General features: G+C 39.9%; 1 protein-coding gene across 1 annotated transcript in view; it reads left to right on the top strand.

Annotated features, from left to right (window-relative positions):
- The window catches only part of LOC134792320 (serine/threonine-protein phosphatase 6 regulatory ankyrin repeat subunit B), a 54,863-nt gene extending 37,559 nt beyond the window's left edge, over positions 1 to 17,304 (top strand). The window contains exons 6-19 of the mRNA XM_063763592.1: positions 6,108 to 6,321; positions 6,398 to 6,594; positions 7,488 to 7,586; positions 7,668 to 7,812; positions 7,919 to 8,076; positions 8,161 to 9,388; positions 9,480 to 9,679; positions 9,761 to 10,297; positions 10,395 to 10,601; positions 10,704 to 11,394; positions 13,000 to 13,220; positions 14,579 to 14,707; positions 15,601 to 15,736; positions 17,078 to 17,304. Coding sequence (XP_063619662.1) covers positions 6,108 to 6,321; positions 6,398 to 6,594; positions 7,488 to 7,586; positions 7,668 to 7,812; positions 7,919 to 8,076; positions 8,161 to 9,388; positions 9,480 to 9,679; positions 9,761 to 10,297; positions 10,395 to 10,601; positions 10,704 to 11,394; positions 13,000 to 13,220; positions 14,579 to 14,707; positions 15,601 to 15,736; positions 17,078 to 17,301 — 4,386 coding nt within the window. The 3' untranslated portion in view covers positions 17,302 to 17,304. The remainder of the gene's footprint in view (positions 1 to 6,107; positions 6,322 to 6,397; positions 6,595 to 7,487; positions 7,587 to 7,667; positions 7,813 to 7,918; positions 8,077 to 8,160; positions 9,389 to 9,479; positions 9,680 to 9,760; positions 10,298 to 10,394; positions 10,602 to 10,703; positions 11,395 to 12,999; positions 13,221 to 14,578; positions 14,708 to 15,600; positions 15,737 to 17,077) is intronic.
- Positions 17,305 to 20,162: the final 2,858 nt, after the last annotated feature.

Below are 20,162 nucleotides of genomic sequence, written 5' to 3'. Positions count from 1 at the left end.
TATAAATATATAAAAATGTTGTTGGTAAAATCCTGCCACACCTATTAAGCTTCCGGGATAACATAGAAGCAGCACTCCTGAGATAAGCTCTTTTACGCCCTAGCATTTCTAGGTTAATTATACTTAACTATCATCTTCTAAACGATGTGTAATTTAATCACACGTGCTACTCCGTATGCCCGATGCAGGTCTGGAAGCTCTTAGTCCGATTTGCAAGTATCAATCGGAACACCTACCCTACCAGTTTAGCCAGACGGGCTATGACCAACACTTCGTAACTTAAGCGCACCTTGATGATGATGAAAAGAAGTGTCAAAGTATCCATCAATCATCATAATTACTTATCTTTTTTATATTCAAAAGCTAGGGATGCTAATCCCTTAATCCCATTCCCCAAAACTGATAATCTAGACAGAATTCCTGGTTTTCTAGATGCATAAACGAAGCACCGAGTTTATTTGTTAACTATTATATTTAATCGAAGCCGAAATTGAGTATTCACTCAATGTATGCTTTGTACTGCTCTTGCCTGACAAAGGTTCCCTAAAGCAAACCGTTCTTCAATCCCAGAATAGTCTGCGTTCCTAAATCCAGATTGATAATTAAGAAATTATGTTGTATGTTGTTGTATGTATTACCTGATTATATTACTCAGTACCTCGTCCCTACACCAGACAACCAGAAATGAAAAATAGAAATAAAATTTTATAGAAACATTAGTTCTTTCCCCATATAAATTAGAAATTAGAAAGATTTAGGCAGTTAAACTCTTTACCTTTTAAACACACATATTTTAGGATTAAGAAACCATATTTTAAAACCCTTAAAGATAAATATATATCAACCATTTCAAATTTATAGACCCTAACTAAAAAAGAACGTTAATAGACATCAAACAAGTGTGTGATTCTACCCTAATCCTACCCTTTGTCCCTAATCTAGTATATTCAAAGCATAGTTCGTTCTTACCATCGACCTAATGCTTTGTAATATACGCAAGTGTAGTCCCTACGAGAGGCTGTAAAGTTCGGCAGGCGAGACCGATAAGGCAACCTACAGGCCAGTGTATTTGACTCCCTCCTTATCGCCCGCGGGCATGGTGGATAAGAATAAGTCGCCCTATTCCGTGTATATAAGTGGATCAGTACCCTAGCACACACACGCACTAATCACGAGGGAAACTCTGCCACAACAAAGACTAAGTGTAATATCAGTCACGACAGAAGTCTGTCCCCGCAACCAGCACTAGCATGAACCGGAGCACCGAAATATATAAATAAATTTAATAGGAGACCTAGTCTCAATTACTGTCGACTTCAGTGGGCCCAGATTACTCCGGATGACGCGCACGTGACGTCCCCACATCCATCTAAACAGCTGGGCCTTGAGACTAGTGAGATAATTCGTCTCTTATGTTGATATAAAAGAGACGCCAAGTCCTCTCAAACTTGGAGCAATAGACTCCTAACCATCCAATCCTTTGGCACCGTTAGGCGGAGTGAATGTTTAGCTGGACAAACTGTCAGTCCAAACAATGATCTGGCTTTTAAAATAGCAAAAATACCCCATAGAAAAACACTAAAATAACTAAGTTATCACTAAATTAAACTAACTCAACAGAAAAGTGAAATTCCCCTAAACACTGTCATCTATATTTAACGTTACGAGAATTTCTTCCCGCAAAACCAAACACAGACACTATTCCTAGCCCCGGCTATGCATTGACATTGTCCCTGCATAACATGACGGCACTTAGAACACACAGCGTAGAGAAAACTTCACAATAACTAAAAACCCACACATGGCAGTAAAGAATCTCCACAACAGTCTAAACTTAGCGTTACGACGATTAAAATCCCCGCAAAACCAAGCACAGACACAAATTCTAAGTTTAAATTCACTAGGATAATTCCAAGTAAAAACAAACAGAAAAAGTCGCGGAGAAACTTCACTTCCCCGCACTACGTTACACCCGAAAACCAGAGTCACTGCTAGCCCGGTCGAAGAATGAATGCCCCTCCCAACGCTCCGCACCGGCCTTTTATACCTTTTACTATGGCGACTGAATGGCGACATAACGGCGACATAACGGCGACTGAGCGGCGACTGAGCGGCGACTGAGCGGCGACTGAGCGGCGACTGAGCGGCGACTGAGTGGCGACTGAATGGCGACTGAATGGCGACTGAGTGGCGACTGAATGGCGACTGAATGGCGACTGAGTGGCGACTGAATGGCGACATAACGGCGACTGAATGGCGACTGAACGGCGACTGAATGGCGACATAACGGCGACTGAATGGCGACTGAGAGGCGACTGAATCAAAACAAAGATACTGGCGACTGAGTGGCGACTGAGTGGCGACTGAATGGCGACTGAATGGCGACTGAGCGGCGACTGAGTGGCGACTGAGTGGCGACTGAATGGCGACTGAATGGCGACTGAATGGCGACTGAGTGGCGACTGAATGGCGACTGAATGGCGACTGAGTGGCGACTGAATGGCGACTGAATGGCGACTGAGTGGCGACTGAATGGCGACTGAATGGCGACTGAGTGGCGACTGAATGGCGACATAACGGCGACTGAATGGCGACTGAAAGGCAACTGAATCAAAACAAACATACTGGCGACTGAGTGGCGACTGAGTGGCGACTGAATGGCGACTGAGCGGCGACTGAATGGCGACTGAGCGGCGACTGAGTGGCGACTGAATGGCGACTGAATGGCGACTGAATGGCGACTGAGTGGCGACTGAATGGTGACTGAATGGCGACTGAATGGCGACATAACGGCGACTGAATGGCGACTGAACGGCGACTGAATGGCGACATAACGGCGACTGAATGGCGACTGAGAGGCGACTGAATCAAAACAAAGATACTGGCGACTGAGTGGCGACTGAGTGGCGACTGAATGGCGACTGAGCGGCGACTGAATGGCGACTGAGCGGCGACTGAGTGGCGACTGAGTGGCGACTGAATGGCGACTGAATGGCGACTGAATGGCGACTGAACGGCGACTGAATGGCGACATAACGGCGACTGAATGGCGACTGAGAGGCGACTGAATCAAAACAAAGATACTGGCGACTGAGTGGCGACTGAGTGGCGACTGAGTGGCGACTGAATGGCGACTGAGCGGCAACTGAATGGCGGCTGAGCGGCGACTGAGTGGCGACTGAGTGGCGACTGAATGGCGACTGAATGGCGACTGAATGGCGACTGAATGGCGACTGAGTGGCGACTGAATGGCGACATAACGGCGACTGAATGGCGACTGAACGGCGACTGAATGGCGACATAACGGCGACTGAATGGCGACTGAGAGGCGACTGAATCAAAACAAAGATACTGGCGACTGAGTGGCGACTGAGTGGCGACTGAATGGCGACTGAGCGGCGACTGAGTGGCGACTGAGTGGCGACTGAATGGCGACTGAATGGCGACTGAATGGCGACTGAATGGCGACTGAGTGGCGACTGAATGGCGACATAACGGCGACTGAATGGCGACTGAACGGCGACTGAATGGCGACATAACGGCGACTGAATGGCGACTGAATGGCGACATAACGGCGACATAATGGCATAAACACTATTCCAAAAGTACCAGGATGCCAGAATTGCAGAAGAGGTCGTTTGCCTCGGGCGGATAACCAACAACTGGTGTCTTATTGAGACAAACGTTTACCAAAAGTACCAGGATACCAGAACTGAGGAAGATGTCATTAACCTCGTGGCGTGTAACAAGGTTCGATTCAAGAAGAAAGATCATAAGTTCCAGGTTACTAAACCATATGTCTTAAATATTAAGATTCACTATTGCTTACTTCAGAATATAAATCATGTCCTTTTTACTCACGCAGTTTAGAGAAAGACGGAGCTATTTTTAATGACATCTACGCACACATTCATAGGCAATAGTCGAGTAGTCAGTTGGAGTAGACTAAATTACGATAAAAGGGAACGTTCGAAAACTCATCGCGTACGAATTTGTAAGCATTATTTTACTTTGAGATATTTTAAGTTTATTTCTGAAAAACGTCCCTGTATTGAAGTATTTTATGTTTATTAGTATCAAATATATTATTTAAGACATCCGGAATTTAGAGAATTAATTATTTTAATATTTTTATTTATCTGATGAATTTTTAGATTTTATGTTTCGAAATTGTACTAGAGCATCAGCGTAACGGAACGTTGAGCTGTCACTGATGTTAACTGATGACAGTTTTATTGTCAACGTCAATACTAATTTGTTGTTGATTATTTCCTGAGGGTTTATTTTGTTTATTTCTAAGTTAAAATAAAGATAAAAAAGAAAGAAAGACACGTGATACCTATTATGGATTACCATGGAATTGCTTCAAGTTTCAACTGTTAGAATATTCGATGGAATCATGAATGAAATATGCGACTGAAGAGGTCTTTAGTTTTACAAGGTATTTCCTTTTATTTTCTGTGTTTCAATGAAAAAGGTGGTTAATACTAGGCAATAGGCATACGACTAGTCACAGTTCCTACCTACCTAGGTAACTATTTTTCAACCGACGAAAAAAAAAACGGAGGAGGTTCTCAAGTCGACGCGTATATTTTTTTTTTATTTACTTAGTTATCTTATACAATTTACTGTTAAGTTCGTTTGAGTGTGCATCCCCTAATTTCAGGAATGGGTATTTATTACAATTTAATTACGCTGCGTAAATTGCTCTTGTAGTTATTATTGTCTTATTCAAAGTGTATTTTTTGTGTTGTGCCCGTATGAAAGACCGATAACAACTCATAAAAAATAGCAACAGAAACATATTGAGATATAATTCCACATCTGCATATAAGGTCAATAAAAATATTACCTATTGCGGTCGGTACTTCTTGTAGATGTTTTTTCTAGGAAGGTACTTGTTCTTTGCCTACGCTTTGCATTAACGCCTGCATATGCTTAAGGTCACAATACTCACAATCAATATTCTTGCACTTTAAGTACGAACACTTTTGAGCCCGTACATGTTCGTGTCACGAATCACTGCAAAGGCGGTAGGTTTGCATAGCTTTTTTAAAATACTTTTATTATCCTGGTTGTTAGGGTTCCGTTCCTCAAGGGAAAAAACGGAACCGTTATAGGATCACTCATGCGTCTGTCTGTCCGTCTGTCACAGCTTATTTTCTCGGAAACTACTAGACCAATTGTTGAAATTAGGTACACATATGTAAATTAAATTAGTGACCCAAAGACGGACATGTATTAACATAAACAAATGAATTTCAAACATGGGGGCTACTTTTGGGGGCTAAATGAGAAAGTTAAAAAATAAAGTTTTTCCAACTATATCGTGTTATATATCAAATGAAAGAGCTCATTTTGAGAATTTTAAATATATTTTTTTATAATTTTAAAATAAATAGGTTAGAAGTTATTTAATAAAATAGACAAAAAATTTGGAAAACCTATTAGAAATGTGCAGTCAAGCGTCAGTCGGACTTACTGTAGGTGCGGAATCCTTGGAACGCGAGTCCGACTCGCACTTGGCCGTTTTTTTTATTAGTAAGTTGAGCAAATTACGAGTATACTAAACGCAATAAAAACACAAATCGCAAAAATAAGCTGAGCTATAAGCTACACACCAATACCTATTCTATTACAACAATTAGTATAAACAAATTACTTTTTGAAAGTACCTACCTACCTACTTAATTTAAAAATTTGTGTTAATTTCAAGAGACACCTGCTCCGATAGCAATAAGCCCTCGGTTACTTTTTCTTCGTATATGACGTTATTTCAGTTTGTATTTTTACACCAATTATAGCTATTTTTTATTCCTGCCTACAATAACAATCAAATAGTTTTAAATCGAATTTAAATCGATAAATTAGCGAAAACATCAATTAGCACGCTACACAATCGAACGCTGAAATTTACATTATTCGATTAACTCAGCCACTCGGAACAGTATCAAGCGAAATTAATATTAATATGAAACTTCTGCGATTTAATTGATTTCGATGAACGAATTAGGTACATGTATTTCTGGCACATTATTAGGAAACATCCGTGATCTGTATTTCGCGTAGGTACCTACTTACAATAAAGCTGGATGGTATATTGTCAGGCATCGACGCCCGCCGGCGACACGGCGTTGCACCTGGCAGCGCGCCGACGCGACGTCGACATGGCGCGCATCCTCGTCGACTACGGCGCCGCCATCGACGCCACCAACGAGGCCGGCATGACGGCGCTGCACATCTCCGCCGCCGAGGGCGACGAGCCGCTCGTCAAGTACTTCTACGGAGTCAGGGCTAATGCAGCCATTGCTGATAATGAAGGTAAATTTTGCAACTTTAAACTGTCTTCAACATCTTAGAAGCTTGAACTAAAACAATGAAACCCTATCAATTGCAGACCGGACTCCGATGCACTTGGCGGCGGAGAACGGGCACGCGGCCATCATCGAGCTGCTGGCGGACAAGTTCAAGGCGTCTATCTTCGAGCGCACAAAGGATGGCAGCACGCTCATGCACATCGCTTCCCTAAATGGCCACGCCGACTGCGCTATGATGCTCTTCAAGAAAGGAGTCTATCTCCATATGCCTAACAAGGTTTGATGATTTTTATTAGTATTCCGTGCAAAACTTTATCACTTCGGTCTTGCAAATCAGTTAGATGCGTTTTTCTATTTTAACCCGCAATTACATGTATTATATTAAATACAAACGGTAAGCAAATCTGTAATTTGTGACTTAATTTTGAATTCTGTGAATCCCTACTAATATTATTTATGCGAAGTAACCCTGTCTGTCTGTCTGTCTGTCTGTCTGCCTGCCTGCCTGTCCTGCTGCTGCCTGACCTCTTTACATTAAAGGGTCTGGGCCGTCTGGAGGCGTAGCCACGTTGTCAATCGATTTCAGAAAACGAAACGAAAAGCTATCATTTCCATACATAAATTATTTACGAGAAAGGACATCTAATCTATATATCATATAGGATAGTCTTTATCAATTATCATCATAATCTCACGCAGATGAAGGCGCGGGCAGTAGCTAGTATACATTCATTCATCATTTATCCTCGCGTTATCCCGGCATTTTGCCACGGCTCATGGGAGCCTGGGGGTGGGATCCGCTTGACAACTAATCCCGAGAATTTGCGTAGGCACTAGTTTTTACGAAAGCGACTGCCATCTGACCTTCCAACCCAGAGGGTAAACTAGACCTTATTGGGATTAGTCCGGACTGATAAATATCAAATGATATTTCGCATAGTTCCAAAAAATTATTTGGTACGAACCGGGGTTTGAACCCGCGATCTCCGGATTGAAAGTCGCACGCTCTTACCGCTAGGCCACCAGCGCCTACAAGCTACAACAAGCTAGAAGCTAGTATACAATACGATGAATAACCAAAAATAAGACGAATAAGACAAAGAAGTCATGCAAAACGACGGTTTTGATAACCAACTGCGCTAACCGAATATCCTTATTTGGATTTTACAGGATGGAGCCCGCAGCATACACACAGCGGCACGCTATGGACATGTTGGAATCATCAACACCCTCCTGCAAAAGGGGGAAAGCGTGGACGTGACCACTAATGTAAGATACATACTTTTACAATGTTTATCTAAATATTTCATTAAATATAAATATTATATGCTTACCATTTCCAATGTGTAGGATAACTATACGGCTCTCCACATAGCGGTGGAATCCTGCAAACCTGCTGTGGTGGAGACCTTACTCGGTTATGGAGCTGACGTTCACATTAGAGGAGGGAAGCAGCGAGAAACGCCCTTACACATTGCTGCTAGAATACCTGAAGGTATACTAGTGTTGTGGTTCTTGTAGATATAGTTAGTAAGATACATAATGATTGATGGTAATGGTTGAGACATTAATACATATTACATTTTAATACAAATTTTCAGGTGATAAGTGCGCATTGATGCTTTTAAAGTCTGGAGCCGGGCCAAACAAAGCAACCGAGGATGGAATGACACCGGTTCACGTGGCAGCTAGATATGGAAATTTGGCAACTTTAGTACTTTTATTAGAAGATGGAGGAGACCCGTTAAAGAAGACTAAGGCAAGACTTATTAGTGTTGCTACTTTTATTATGCTGACATTAAAATATTGAACAAGAAATGACAACATTATGAATTACTTTCAGACTGGAGAAACGCCTCTTCACATGGCCTGCAGAAGTTGTCAACCGTACGTCGTACGCCACCTCATAGAGTTTGTGAAGGAACATAAAGGCGAAAGCGTCGCGACTTCATACTTGGACGCCGTAGATGATGATGGAGCCAGCGCACTTCACTACGCTTGCAAAATCAAAAAAGAAGAAGTAAAAATTCCCGCAGCTGACAGAGAAGTTGTCAAATGCCTCATAGAAAATGGAGCTGATGTAACCCTTATAACAAAACATAATCATGAAACGGCATTTCACTTTTGTGCAATTGCGGGAAATAATGATGTGATGACAGAAATGATAACACATATGTCAGCTGCTGACGTTGGTAGAGCTCTTAACAAACAAAACTCTGTTGGTTGGACGCCGCTTCTCATAGCATGCCATAAAGGACATATGGAACTGGTCAGTACGCTATTATCCAACCATGCCAGGGTAGATGTATTCGACGTAGAAGGGCGATCTGCTTTGCACTTAGCAGCTGAACACGGTTATTTACAAGTCTGTGATGCACTTTTAACCAATAAAGCCTTTATCAATTCTAAAGCCAGAAACGGAAGAACGGCACTGCACTTGGCAGCAATGAATGGGTACGCGCACTTAGTGAAATTTTTAATACGAGACCATAACGCCATGATAGATGTGCTTACACTAAAAAAGCAAACGCCGTTACATCTAGCGGCGGCTAGCGGACAAATAGAAGTTTGTAAGCTTTTGTTAGAGCTCGGGGCAAATATCGATGCTACTGATGAATTAGGTCAGAAACCTATACATGCCGCTGCACAAAACAATTATTCAGAGGTCGTGCAGTTATTTTTACAGCAACATCCAAACCTAGTAATGGCCACTACAAAGGACGGAAATACATGCGCACATATAGCTGCTATTCAAGGTTCAGTGAAAGTGATTGAAGAACTCATGAAGTTCGATCGGACTGGTGTTATTTCCGCTCGTAATAAATTGAACGACTCTACTCCGCTGCAGTTGGCAGCAGAGGGAGGGCATGCAGACGTGGTCCGAGTCCTCGTAAGAGCGGGTGCATCTTGTACCGATGAGAACAGAGCAGGCCTCACCGCTGTACATTTAGCTGCTGAACATGGACATACTAATGTATTAGATGTTATGAGGTCAACAAACACTTTGAAGATATCGAGTAAAAAGCTAGGCCTTACTCCATTACACATAGCAGCGTATTACGGACAAGCTGGTACTTAGTTTTGTTTTTTAAAATATTGCAAAATGTACTAGAACCATGCAGCTTGTGCTATATGATAAGTATCAATTATTGTTTTTCACAGAAACCGTCCGCGAGCTGCTGTCCTATGTCCCGGGGACTGTAAAGTCGGAAGCCCCAACCGGTGTATCCCTTGTTCCCGTACTAGGATCCGAGTCCGGCCTGACTCCACTTCACCTGGCGGCCTACAACGGCAACGAAAACGTTGTGCGATTACTACTCAACTCGGCGGGAGTGCAAGTGGACGCCGCTAGTACAGAAAATGTCAGTGTCAATGTTTATCGTTTTATTGTTGATTAAAATAATATTATAAGTAAATAAAACACGTGTCGAAAATCTTTTCAGGGCTATAATCCACTCCATCTTGCATGCTTCGGTGGGCATATGTCGATCGTCGGTCTTTTACTCAGTAGATCGGCGGAGTTACTACAAAGCACAGATCGGCATGGAAAAACTGGGTTGCATATAGCTTCTACCCATGGACATTACCAGATGGTTGAGGTGTTACTCGGCCAGGGCGCAGAAATCAATGCAACAGATAAAAACGGTTGGACACCATTACACTGTGCAGCGAAAGCCGGCCACCTCAACGTTGTCAAACTTCTATGCGAATCTGGGGCATCACCTAAAAGTGAAACGAATCTAAATTGTGCACCTATATGGTTCGCCGCATCTGAAAATCACAACGACGTCCTTGAGTACCTGTTACACAAAGAGCATGACACACAATCTTTAATGGACGACAAACGATTCGTTTACAACCTCATGGTGTGCTCAAAAAATCACAACAATCTACCAATAGAGGAATTCGTGCTAGTTTCACCAGCGCCCGTTGATACCGCCGCTAAGTTATCCAACATCTACATTAATTTATCTACTAAGGTAATGTCATTGTTTGTACCTGGGGACCTTGGCATAGTGTAGTTAGATACGTGCAGATAGCATCAAGTATTTAACATGCATTGTGTGTCCGTAACAGGAAAAGGAACGTGCCAAAGACCTCATCGCCGCGGGAAAACAATGCGAGGCGATGGCTACCGAGCTGCTGGCGCTCGCGGCGGGCGCGGACTCCGCCGGGCACATCCTCACCGCCACCGACAACCGAAACATCGAATTCCTCGATGTTCTCATTGAGAATGAACAAAAAGAAGTCATTGCTCACACAGTTGTTCAAAGATATCTGCAGGTAAAATATAGGTAACTTTTTCTAAGTTACAAAGAACATTATGCTTACTCAAGAAAACCATGAATATATTACTACTATAATTATACATCTGTATTGTTTCAGGAACTCTGGAGAGGGAGCCTCAAATGGACTGGCATCAAAATTATGTTCCTTTTTTTCGCATTTATAATCTGTCCACCTGTTTGGATGGTGTTTTCTCTTCCAATTTTAAAATACAATAAGGTTCCAATTATTAAGTTCATGTCATATTTGACTTCTCACATTTACCTCATGATATTGTTAGCTTTAGTGGCAATTACGCCCATTTATAACTCTATATTTAGGGAAAGTTTAGTACCGAGATGGTACGAGTGGATGCTGCTCATCTGGTTGAGTGGTCTTCTTTTGTTCGAGCTAACTAACCCCAGTGACAAATCAGGCTTAGGGTGGATTAAAATAGCAGTATTAATGTTGGGTATGATAGGGGTAGCCGCGCATGTCGTGGGCTGGATATTTGTCGAAAAAAAATACTGGCCAACTCTAATGTACTGTAGAAATCAGTGTTTCGCCTTATCATTTTTACTAGCTTGTGTTCAAATCCTGGATTTCTTGTCATTCCATCATTTGTTCGGGCCATGGGCCATTATCATCGGTGATCTCATGAAAGACTTGGGAAGGTTTCTCGCAGTGTTAGCGATATTTGTATTTGGTTTCTCGATGCATATCGTCGCGTTAAACCAGCCATTCAGGAATATTGTCAAACCAGAGGACGCAAAAATTGCAAGAACGGCTCGGAGGAAACTGTTTTCCGACGGTGAGTGTGAATCTATTACATCATTTAATAAACTCATAATCATTTTTAGATATATGTTTTTTTATTATACTGTAGTTAAGTTGGAATGTCCGAAAGTGGTGTGATTAAATTATGTATCTATTGTTATTAATACAAATTACATGATAGATGTTAATCTTCGAACCAAACGACAAACAAATGATGAACAATGGACATACCCACTGCCCGGGGAATCATACCGGAGGAAACAGGGGCAGCCGACGGGACGTAAGTCCGAGTTAGAGACCAGAGTCAGTCTACATGTTTTACTTTCATACGATGATCGCATATTATCTCGATGTGCTTATTTTATTTATTTTCTAATGACCCATGCATCCGCTTAAAAGCTTTAATGTTATATCACATCGAGAATGTTATCATCGTTGAATGAAATAAATGTAAAATATTTTTGTTTTGTTAGATTATTGTGCTGCTATACAAACACCTCATGTGGAATGTGTTAGGAACTGTAATATACAAAATACCGTTTTCTATAATTTATATCGTCGTGAATTTACAAATGCGATATGAGTTATGGCAGCGAAGTGGTTTAGATTGTCTTGTACCTAATTGTTAAGACCCCGTAAACAATGCATATTCTGCTTCACTTGAGCTATGCGCGCGCTTTATGAAAACGTTTAGTACCTACTCGTATGTACCTTATTAATGTCGACACAGAACATGCATTGCGCGTCACAACTCTAGATTTAGTGGAATGAGTGGCCGACCTCACGCATTTGATGGAGCAAGTTTTTTTGCGCATGCCGTGGCTGGCTTATGTCCTGCGTTTACTTTACACCAGTGTCTTGGCTCTTGAGGCACTTTTATGTTTCGGATATGTTTGGCTGATTGTCCTCAATGTGGCGCCGGGCGCGCACGCTGTCCATGTCTGTGACACCTAGCTGAAGTAGAGGGACGGGATAGATTGATGCAATGACTCAAAATTAATACTAATTGACACTGACATCGTAATGACTAAGCCTAAAATAGTTTCTATTCTAATCATATCATTCATCGCACAAGTTATACCTTTCAAAATTTATAGATTTTCTTTCATTATTTAAAACCAAAGTATCAGTGAGCCCCATCCTATCTCCTACACGATCATTTAAAGATTTTATCCAAGATCCCTCACAGCCCTATGTGTTAGCTCAAACCAAAGTTGCCGAATGTGTTATTTTCTATTTTAGTAAGTGATGTTTTACTTCATTTTCTGTTTCACAAGGAACGGCTCTAGAACAATATCACCGAGCGTTGCATCAACCTAACCTATTCGTGTCTTGATGTTTGAGTAGAACCGAAAGAAACGTGGCCCATTTGAGTATTGTCTTCTAGCGTCATTGTCGGCGATCGAGGCGTTCGAGAAATTGTTCTTCGCCCTTTTCGGCCAGCTCACCTTGTCGGACCTGAACTACGTCTCAGCCCTGCGGCCCCTGTGGAGCCAGAACCTGTTCAAGTTCGTGTTTGGAGGATACTTGCTGATGTCGGTAGTGGTGTTGGTCACGCTCCTCATTGCGATGATGTCGGACACTTATCAGCGCATCCAGGTAACTACGTATGTCACCTCGCGTGTACATTTGTTCACAGTGACCATGAATCCAATATTCTCGTTCGAGCTGCTGTTCTTCGCGGTGTTCGGCCAGACGACGACGGAGCAGACGCGCGTGCACCGCAACGACAGCAACGTGCAGCCGCTCTGGACCAACTATCTCTTCAAAATAGTGTTCGGGATCTACATGCTGGTGTCCGTGGTCGTGCTGATCAATCTGCTCATCGCTATGATGTCAGATACGTACCAGCGTATTCAGGTAACGTCCGTGGGATACAAATCACGTATACTTTATGCATTACGAATTGACATGCCATAACTTAACAATGAATCTAACTATAAATTTGGCTAAATAAATTAAACTGTTATAAATAATTACCTATGCCATACGCATACATAGGTATTACTACACGTGTTTTCGCACTTCTCTGACCGAACATAATTATAACCTCATAATCTACATTCAATTTTTTTAATACTAAACCGACACATAGATATAAATGATGGATATCATTGATAGCTAAAACTTTCGATGCAGCTGTATTAGATACAGCATAGTTATACAACTTAGATTAAATAAGTTAAACATAAACTATGTCGAAAGAAAGAAATAATCTTTCTTCAAGTTTACTTAGATTAGAATTTATTATTTTTATTGGAAAAATAAATTAAGCTTATGCTATCAATGAGAATCTAGTATAGGTCAAAAACATGGCTCTCGAGCTCCTATAGTAAGTAAATTGTTATAAAACTTAATAAGTTTCATTTATATACTTACTACAGAAGCTAGAACCGTGTGGTTTGGCAAATACATATGAGCGGTAAAAGGTGATAAATATTGTATTGCCGGTCTTTGGAAAGAGACAATTGGCTGTTTACGACGATTCCCGAACACTGGCGACCGTCCATCAATCGTATTTATTAGGTGTCATTTCGTATCAAATAAATACTGCACTTTATAGACTTTATCAGTTTACGCACGTTTATGTCAAATCGATAACATATCATCTTATGACAAATGTCACATAGGCATTGTGTGACAAAGTGTGACAAGGCTCTACGAAGCCGAAATTAACCGAGACCCTTCCCAGACCGATGTGCAATATTTTATCGCCGGGTACCTACTGTATATTACAGTCAAATATATTTTATTTATTGAACTCAGTCTAATAAAATAACACCTTTATAAATTGATACCAGTCTGCAAATTGGTAACGAAATTTAATATTGATTAAGTAATACATAATGATTTAAAAAAAAATCCTTCATGTTTTTATTGCGCATGGTTTTAAACATTCACCGTTATTAATATATTAAAAAGGTAATTCCAACTATTATGGTTAAAATTTAATGAAAATTCTAAACACGTAATGCATGCATGAAAATCACTGAGGTATTTTTAAAAAGTTTCGTCTAATCTCAGATTAAATCTTTTCGAGGCACCAAATGTAGGCATCTTTTTAAAATAACCAAGGCCTCGACTTCGTATGACAAAAGATCGAGTCCCAAATCCCAAACCAAAAACCGACTAGAATCGGCTAAGTACAGTTTTCTGCACATTGTCAATAATGTTACCTAATGATAAGAATTGATAACGTAGCCGTGGGTGGCTTACAGGCTCAGTCAGACATCGAGTGGAAGTACGGGTTGTCGAAGCTGATCCGCAACATGCACCGCACAACCACCGCCCCGTCGCCGCTCAACCTCGTCACCACCTGGCTCATGTGGCTCATCCAAAAGTGCAAGGTTCCTATTATTCTTCAATTATTTACACATTTATTGAGGCGATGTGTAAGGATATGAAAGCGTATAGAGGTAGGACGCGTCTAACATATATAATTTATTTGAAGCGGTGACAACTTCGGCTAAAAAGGCGTTGCCACCATTGTGCAAATAGCCCACATTGAGATTTAAATAAAAACACCCTTTGCACATTGGTTTAAAGAATGTCTAATCTTTATTTAACTCCCGCTGCAAATAATACAAGTATTACTTTGTTACATCATGCATCATACTTCAAAGACGGGTATTACACCGAACTATATGTCGGGAGAATTCTTAATTGTATTTAAACTTATTAATAACGAATATTTAATGATCACGCTTACAACAGAAAAATTGATCGTCTTTCGGGAAATGCAATTTACATTAGTATCACTTAAAGTTACAAGCAGTCAAATTGCATTATGATCTAAATGCAAATAAATTACTTAAGTAGCTGAAAATCAACTCGTAGAATCACTATGTACACTACATCATCACTGCCGTACTTAGAGTACTTACATAGACGAACCATGAAGTCCCCATGTTGACTACAGAAAACTTTGAAGATATCCACAACACATTGGCTCTTTTGTTCTTATATGGATGAGAACACGAGATTTTATTTTTAATGAACGGATGAATAATTCAATTGGCAAAATCCTTTGTTTGAAAACAATCGTCACTAACGGGACGTTTATGGCACTCACGCATTGCCTATGTATAGTCAGATGCCACTCGCACAAATCAGTCGTCCGTTCGATGATCAAATTATTATTTTTGATCATTAACCATCGTTACTTTATACCTATATTTTGATTAACAATTATATGCACTCGCACGCCACCTAGTGACGCTCCATTAATACCATTGCACAGGGTCGCATAGCAAAGAAGAAGCGTCCAAGCCTGGTGCATATGATTGGATTGCAGAGGCAGGACCAGATGAGCGCGAGGACCAAGGCCGGTGCCAAGTGGCTGTCCAAGGTGAAGAGGGGACAAGTTGTGCCCAAAGGTAAATCAAGCTAGCAAATAAAAAAAACCGGGCAAGTGCGAGTCGGACTCGCGCACGAAGGGTTCCGTACCATAATGCAAAAAACGGCAAAAAAAAAAACGGTCACCCATCCAAGTACTGACCCCGCCCGACGTTGCTTAACTTCGGTCAAAAATCACGTTTGTTGTATGGGAGCCCCACTTAAATCTTTATTTTATTCTGGTTTTAGTATTTGTTGTTATAGCGGCAACAGAAATACATCATCTGTGAAAATTTTAACTGTCTAGCTATCACGGTTCGTGAGATACAGCCTGGTGACAGACAGACGGACGGACGGACGGACGGACGGACGGACAGCGGAGTCTTAGTAATAGGGTCCCGTTTTACCCTTTGGGTACGGAACCCTAAAAATGTTCTTTAAGTGGCAAAGTTCAAGTAAGTCAATATTAGGTTTTATGTAGGTCTTACTCTACAGTTCTAGTACCTTTTTTAATTCAAAAAGTATTCTATAACCGCTATTTATTGTTAGCGGTAATATTTTGCCATCAAACCGGAGAAATTCTAAGGAAAGGTCAGGTCTACAGCATCTCAACTCGACGATAATGCATGAGTGATGTGAACGATGTGTATCAGGTCTGTGATCTCTGCCCATCCTTCTGGGAAAAAATCGTAATTATATACATGAACCAGTCAATCAATTTGATTTCTGGGCCACTTTGTATCTTGTCGCAATTATAATTCATATGAAAACCGAGAGGACAAGTCATTGACACTATAGCAAGGTACAAAGTCGCTCAACATTCAAATTGGTGGACTGTTAAAATGCATGTAAGCTTATTACGAGTATATTGTCTAGGGTTTCTGCTCGAGAATTCTCGAGGCGAGGCACTTTTGACTATACCGGTTCCTAGTTGACTGACGCCTGACGGAACCCCAAAAAGGACTAACTGCATCAAAAAATACAAAGCTGTCAAAATTATAAACCAACATCGACAGAATGACCGTATAGGTAGTATTGAAACTCAAACTTTAAAAATGCAATGTTTACTGAATAAGATTTGATTTCATTGATTTCATCTATAAGTCTAATTTGTAATATTGCATATACAATACAGCAAAAAAAACCGTTACTTTATTTTAATATTTTCCAAATTACTCGAAATATTCGAGAAACCGAGAATTTCTGGTCGAAAATTCTCGTGCCTCGAGAAAAAAAGATACCAAAACCCTATTATCGTTTTACAAGACTTCTCAGAAGAACGCTCAATAACATACTTACCTGTATATTTTTTTAATATACCTCCTACCTATCTTCCACCTATAAAAAAATCATAAAACGCATATTGTAATTTACACTTCTAGACTCTACACGTCTCTCAGTGGTGCACCTGAGCCCACTGGGTTCCCAGATGAGCTTCAACAACATGACGAGAATAGAAAACGTCGTGGACTGGGAAATCATAGCGAAGAAGTACCGCGCGCTCATGCGCGACGAGCCCGAGGAGCCAGTACTTAAGGATACCGACTTGGAGGAGGCCGACAACACGTCAGAAATAGTCCCCAACAATGTAGGGGCTCCGCCTTGAAGTCAAAGGAAAATAGTGAGGATTGCGTTTATAAATATGATAAATTTGTCACGTCCACCTTTACCACGAAGTGGCCTGCGCGGCAAGCAATCGTGGGCGAAGTGTCGGGATCTGACCAGGAGTTTGGTGGAACACTTTATAACGTGAACACTATTCTTAATTTTTTCAAGTTCTTCATTTTTTATTACAGTTTGAATTGGTTGGACGGCGTCTGGGTCGCCTTTTATAATGGCGGTAAGATCGCTTGACTTCTAGACTCATGGAATGGACATTACTTAATTTTCAATATAGGTATTTAAAAGTAACTCTTTTATACAGTCCATGTCTTGTACTACATACAAATCATATAATATGAAGAAATCATAAGTTTCATATTTACTAACTGTACCTACATTCAGGGTGTTTTTGTTATGAAACATACCTACTGAACAACTTTTACTATGAGGTCAAATTTCTGCTAACCATGTGTTAATGTTTTCTATGAAACAGCTGATTATTTTTCGCGATTTCGGGGTTGGCCCCATAAAAAAGTTGTTCAGTATAACCTACATATTCACCCTTCACAGTATGGTCAGACAAAACAAAAACAGCCTGTATGAAAGTTATGAGAATTAGGTTGATACCGAAGCGATTTTTTATTCAATTTACTTTTACTTGTTACATTTTAGCCTAAAACTCGTCGTAATGTGTTTTCATTACTACCTATTCTTTGTTTTCATTGACTACCTATTTATCGTGCATCGTCAACCTCGGCAAATTCACAATCACCGCGACCAATGTCAAGGGTGCCCCACTCAAGTGTGAATGCGGGCCGAATTTTTCGCAATATGTTATTGCAACAATTATTTTTTGTGCATTTAGTATGTAAAGGCACTTGAACTTGCATAAAGATTGGTGCATTTTCTGATCTCCATTGGATATTTTAAATTGGTGTAATGGACTATTCTAAAAAAGATTTAGCGCCATGCTGCTGTATGCGGATCATTCTTATATATTCTGACCCTTTTATTGTGCAAAAGTAATCGCTACGAAACCATGTAAAATTATAGCATCTATATCGGTTACACATTGTAGGTAATAGAGCCGAAAAATTACGAACTTAAAATTTAAAAGGGAACTCAAATTAATAGTTTGTATAATTAATCGCAAACAAAAATCAAAAAATCATGACTTCGTCATATGTATTACATGGAAATGGGAACTAATAATGTAATCACCTAATGAAAAATATAGATATCTGTCTACTAATACCCGTCGTTAATATCTAATACATGACCCAAAATTGAAGATACCGCATCCTAGATACTTATGTTTTCACCAGTGTAAATCAAAACCGCAAATTTCTTTTTGCGGTGGCAGCAAAATAATTTAATAACAAGAATAGATATAAGATAAACATCCTAGTGTTTGACAGCCAAGCGTGCCGATGCCAACGAGTAGTGAGAAATGAAATGACTTAAATGTTTTTTTCTTTGCGATTGAGTATTTTCTGCTATTAAATATTTTGGTTGTATACGAAGTGTACACAGTCTAACGATTAAAACAAATAACATGTATTTTATTCGCATGGGATCTAAATCTACATGTCCTTTTTTCGTGCGAAAATAGTCCATCGCAAGTCGATTTCTTCCGCAGTCGGACAGGTGCCTAATTCCAGTTGTCAAGAACATGTTTACCACATCTAATTTCTTAAGAATTAAAGTTAAAGGTGGCAACTATTGGTACAGTGTCAAGCACTAGGTTATCTAATCTACGTTATTGTAAATATAAAATGCATGGTAGATATAAAAATAATCTTAGTTTTTAACATTTTGTACAATAACTTTTTTAACTTTTAGATTTCTGAATAATAATAGTCGAGATTTAAAGCAATAAGTAAATAAGTTAGTATTTTACCTTTAACATTTATAGTTAAGTTTGTTTAAAATTACTTATATAATAAGATACTTTTAATATGGACCGAATGTTTGTGATAGTGAAAATAATATTTTTCCATCTAATTAAGTAAGTAAGTAGATATTGTATTGTAATAAAGTAGAGATAGATAATTAAACCAATTAAACTTGTCCTATTTGTTCTTTTAGAAACCTAATCATATTTTTGTAAATAAACGTGTTGTGCATTTGTGTATTTGTATTGTTTCTTTTATTGTATAGGTACATATTTGTTTTCTATATATTATTATGTACATCTATGTATTTCCCAATTATGAATTAGGGGAATCACGATTTCTATTTTATAATGTGTGACTTTTTATATGTCTGAAGCAACGCATTAGTTTTATTCTAAGAAAAAATTAAATTCATTTCTTATGAAAATATTTTAATTTGTGTTTTTACAAGTAGTCACACTACTTTTCGTTCATTAGGAATCAATAACGGAAGAGTAAATTTAAACAGGTTTACAACGAGGTATTTTTGTAGTTCATTGACATGGTTACATTTATATATACCTCTTTTAGAGTTGAAAGATCAAGCAAACCTTATATTGATCACTGTGCGATCTTAAAATTACATACTAGGGTCGTATACGAGGTTTATTATGGGTACGAATCCGTCTGCCAGAAATTCCATACCCGAGCATGTTTTCCAAACGCTATAATATTGTTAACTTCATCGATAAATCAGCGATTGCTTTTATTTCCAATAGCAAATGGTTCACTGTAGCTGAAGGTAGAATAAATAAAAAATACGTTCATGTACGGAATAACCCACAGACGATCATATTTTTTAATGTGAACATACTTCCTTCCTACGTTATGCACATTGCGGTGTGGGACTGTGCGTGTCTATGCAAGTAAGGTCGGTAGACATGGCTGTGCACGGTCGAACGAATTAACTGCTACGAACTTAAAAAGCACT

This window comes from Cydia splendana, chromosome 1, assembly GCF_910591565.1.
Source record: "Cydia splendana chromosome 1, ilCydSple1.2, whole genome shotgun sequence".
Lineage (NCBI taxonomy): Eukaryota > Metazoa > Arthropoda > Insecta > Lepidoptera > Tortricidae > Cydia > Cydia splendana.
Note: the sequence above shows the minus strand (reverse complement) of the source record. Positions and strands in the feature narration are given on the sequence as shown.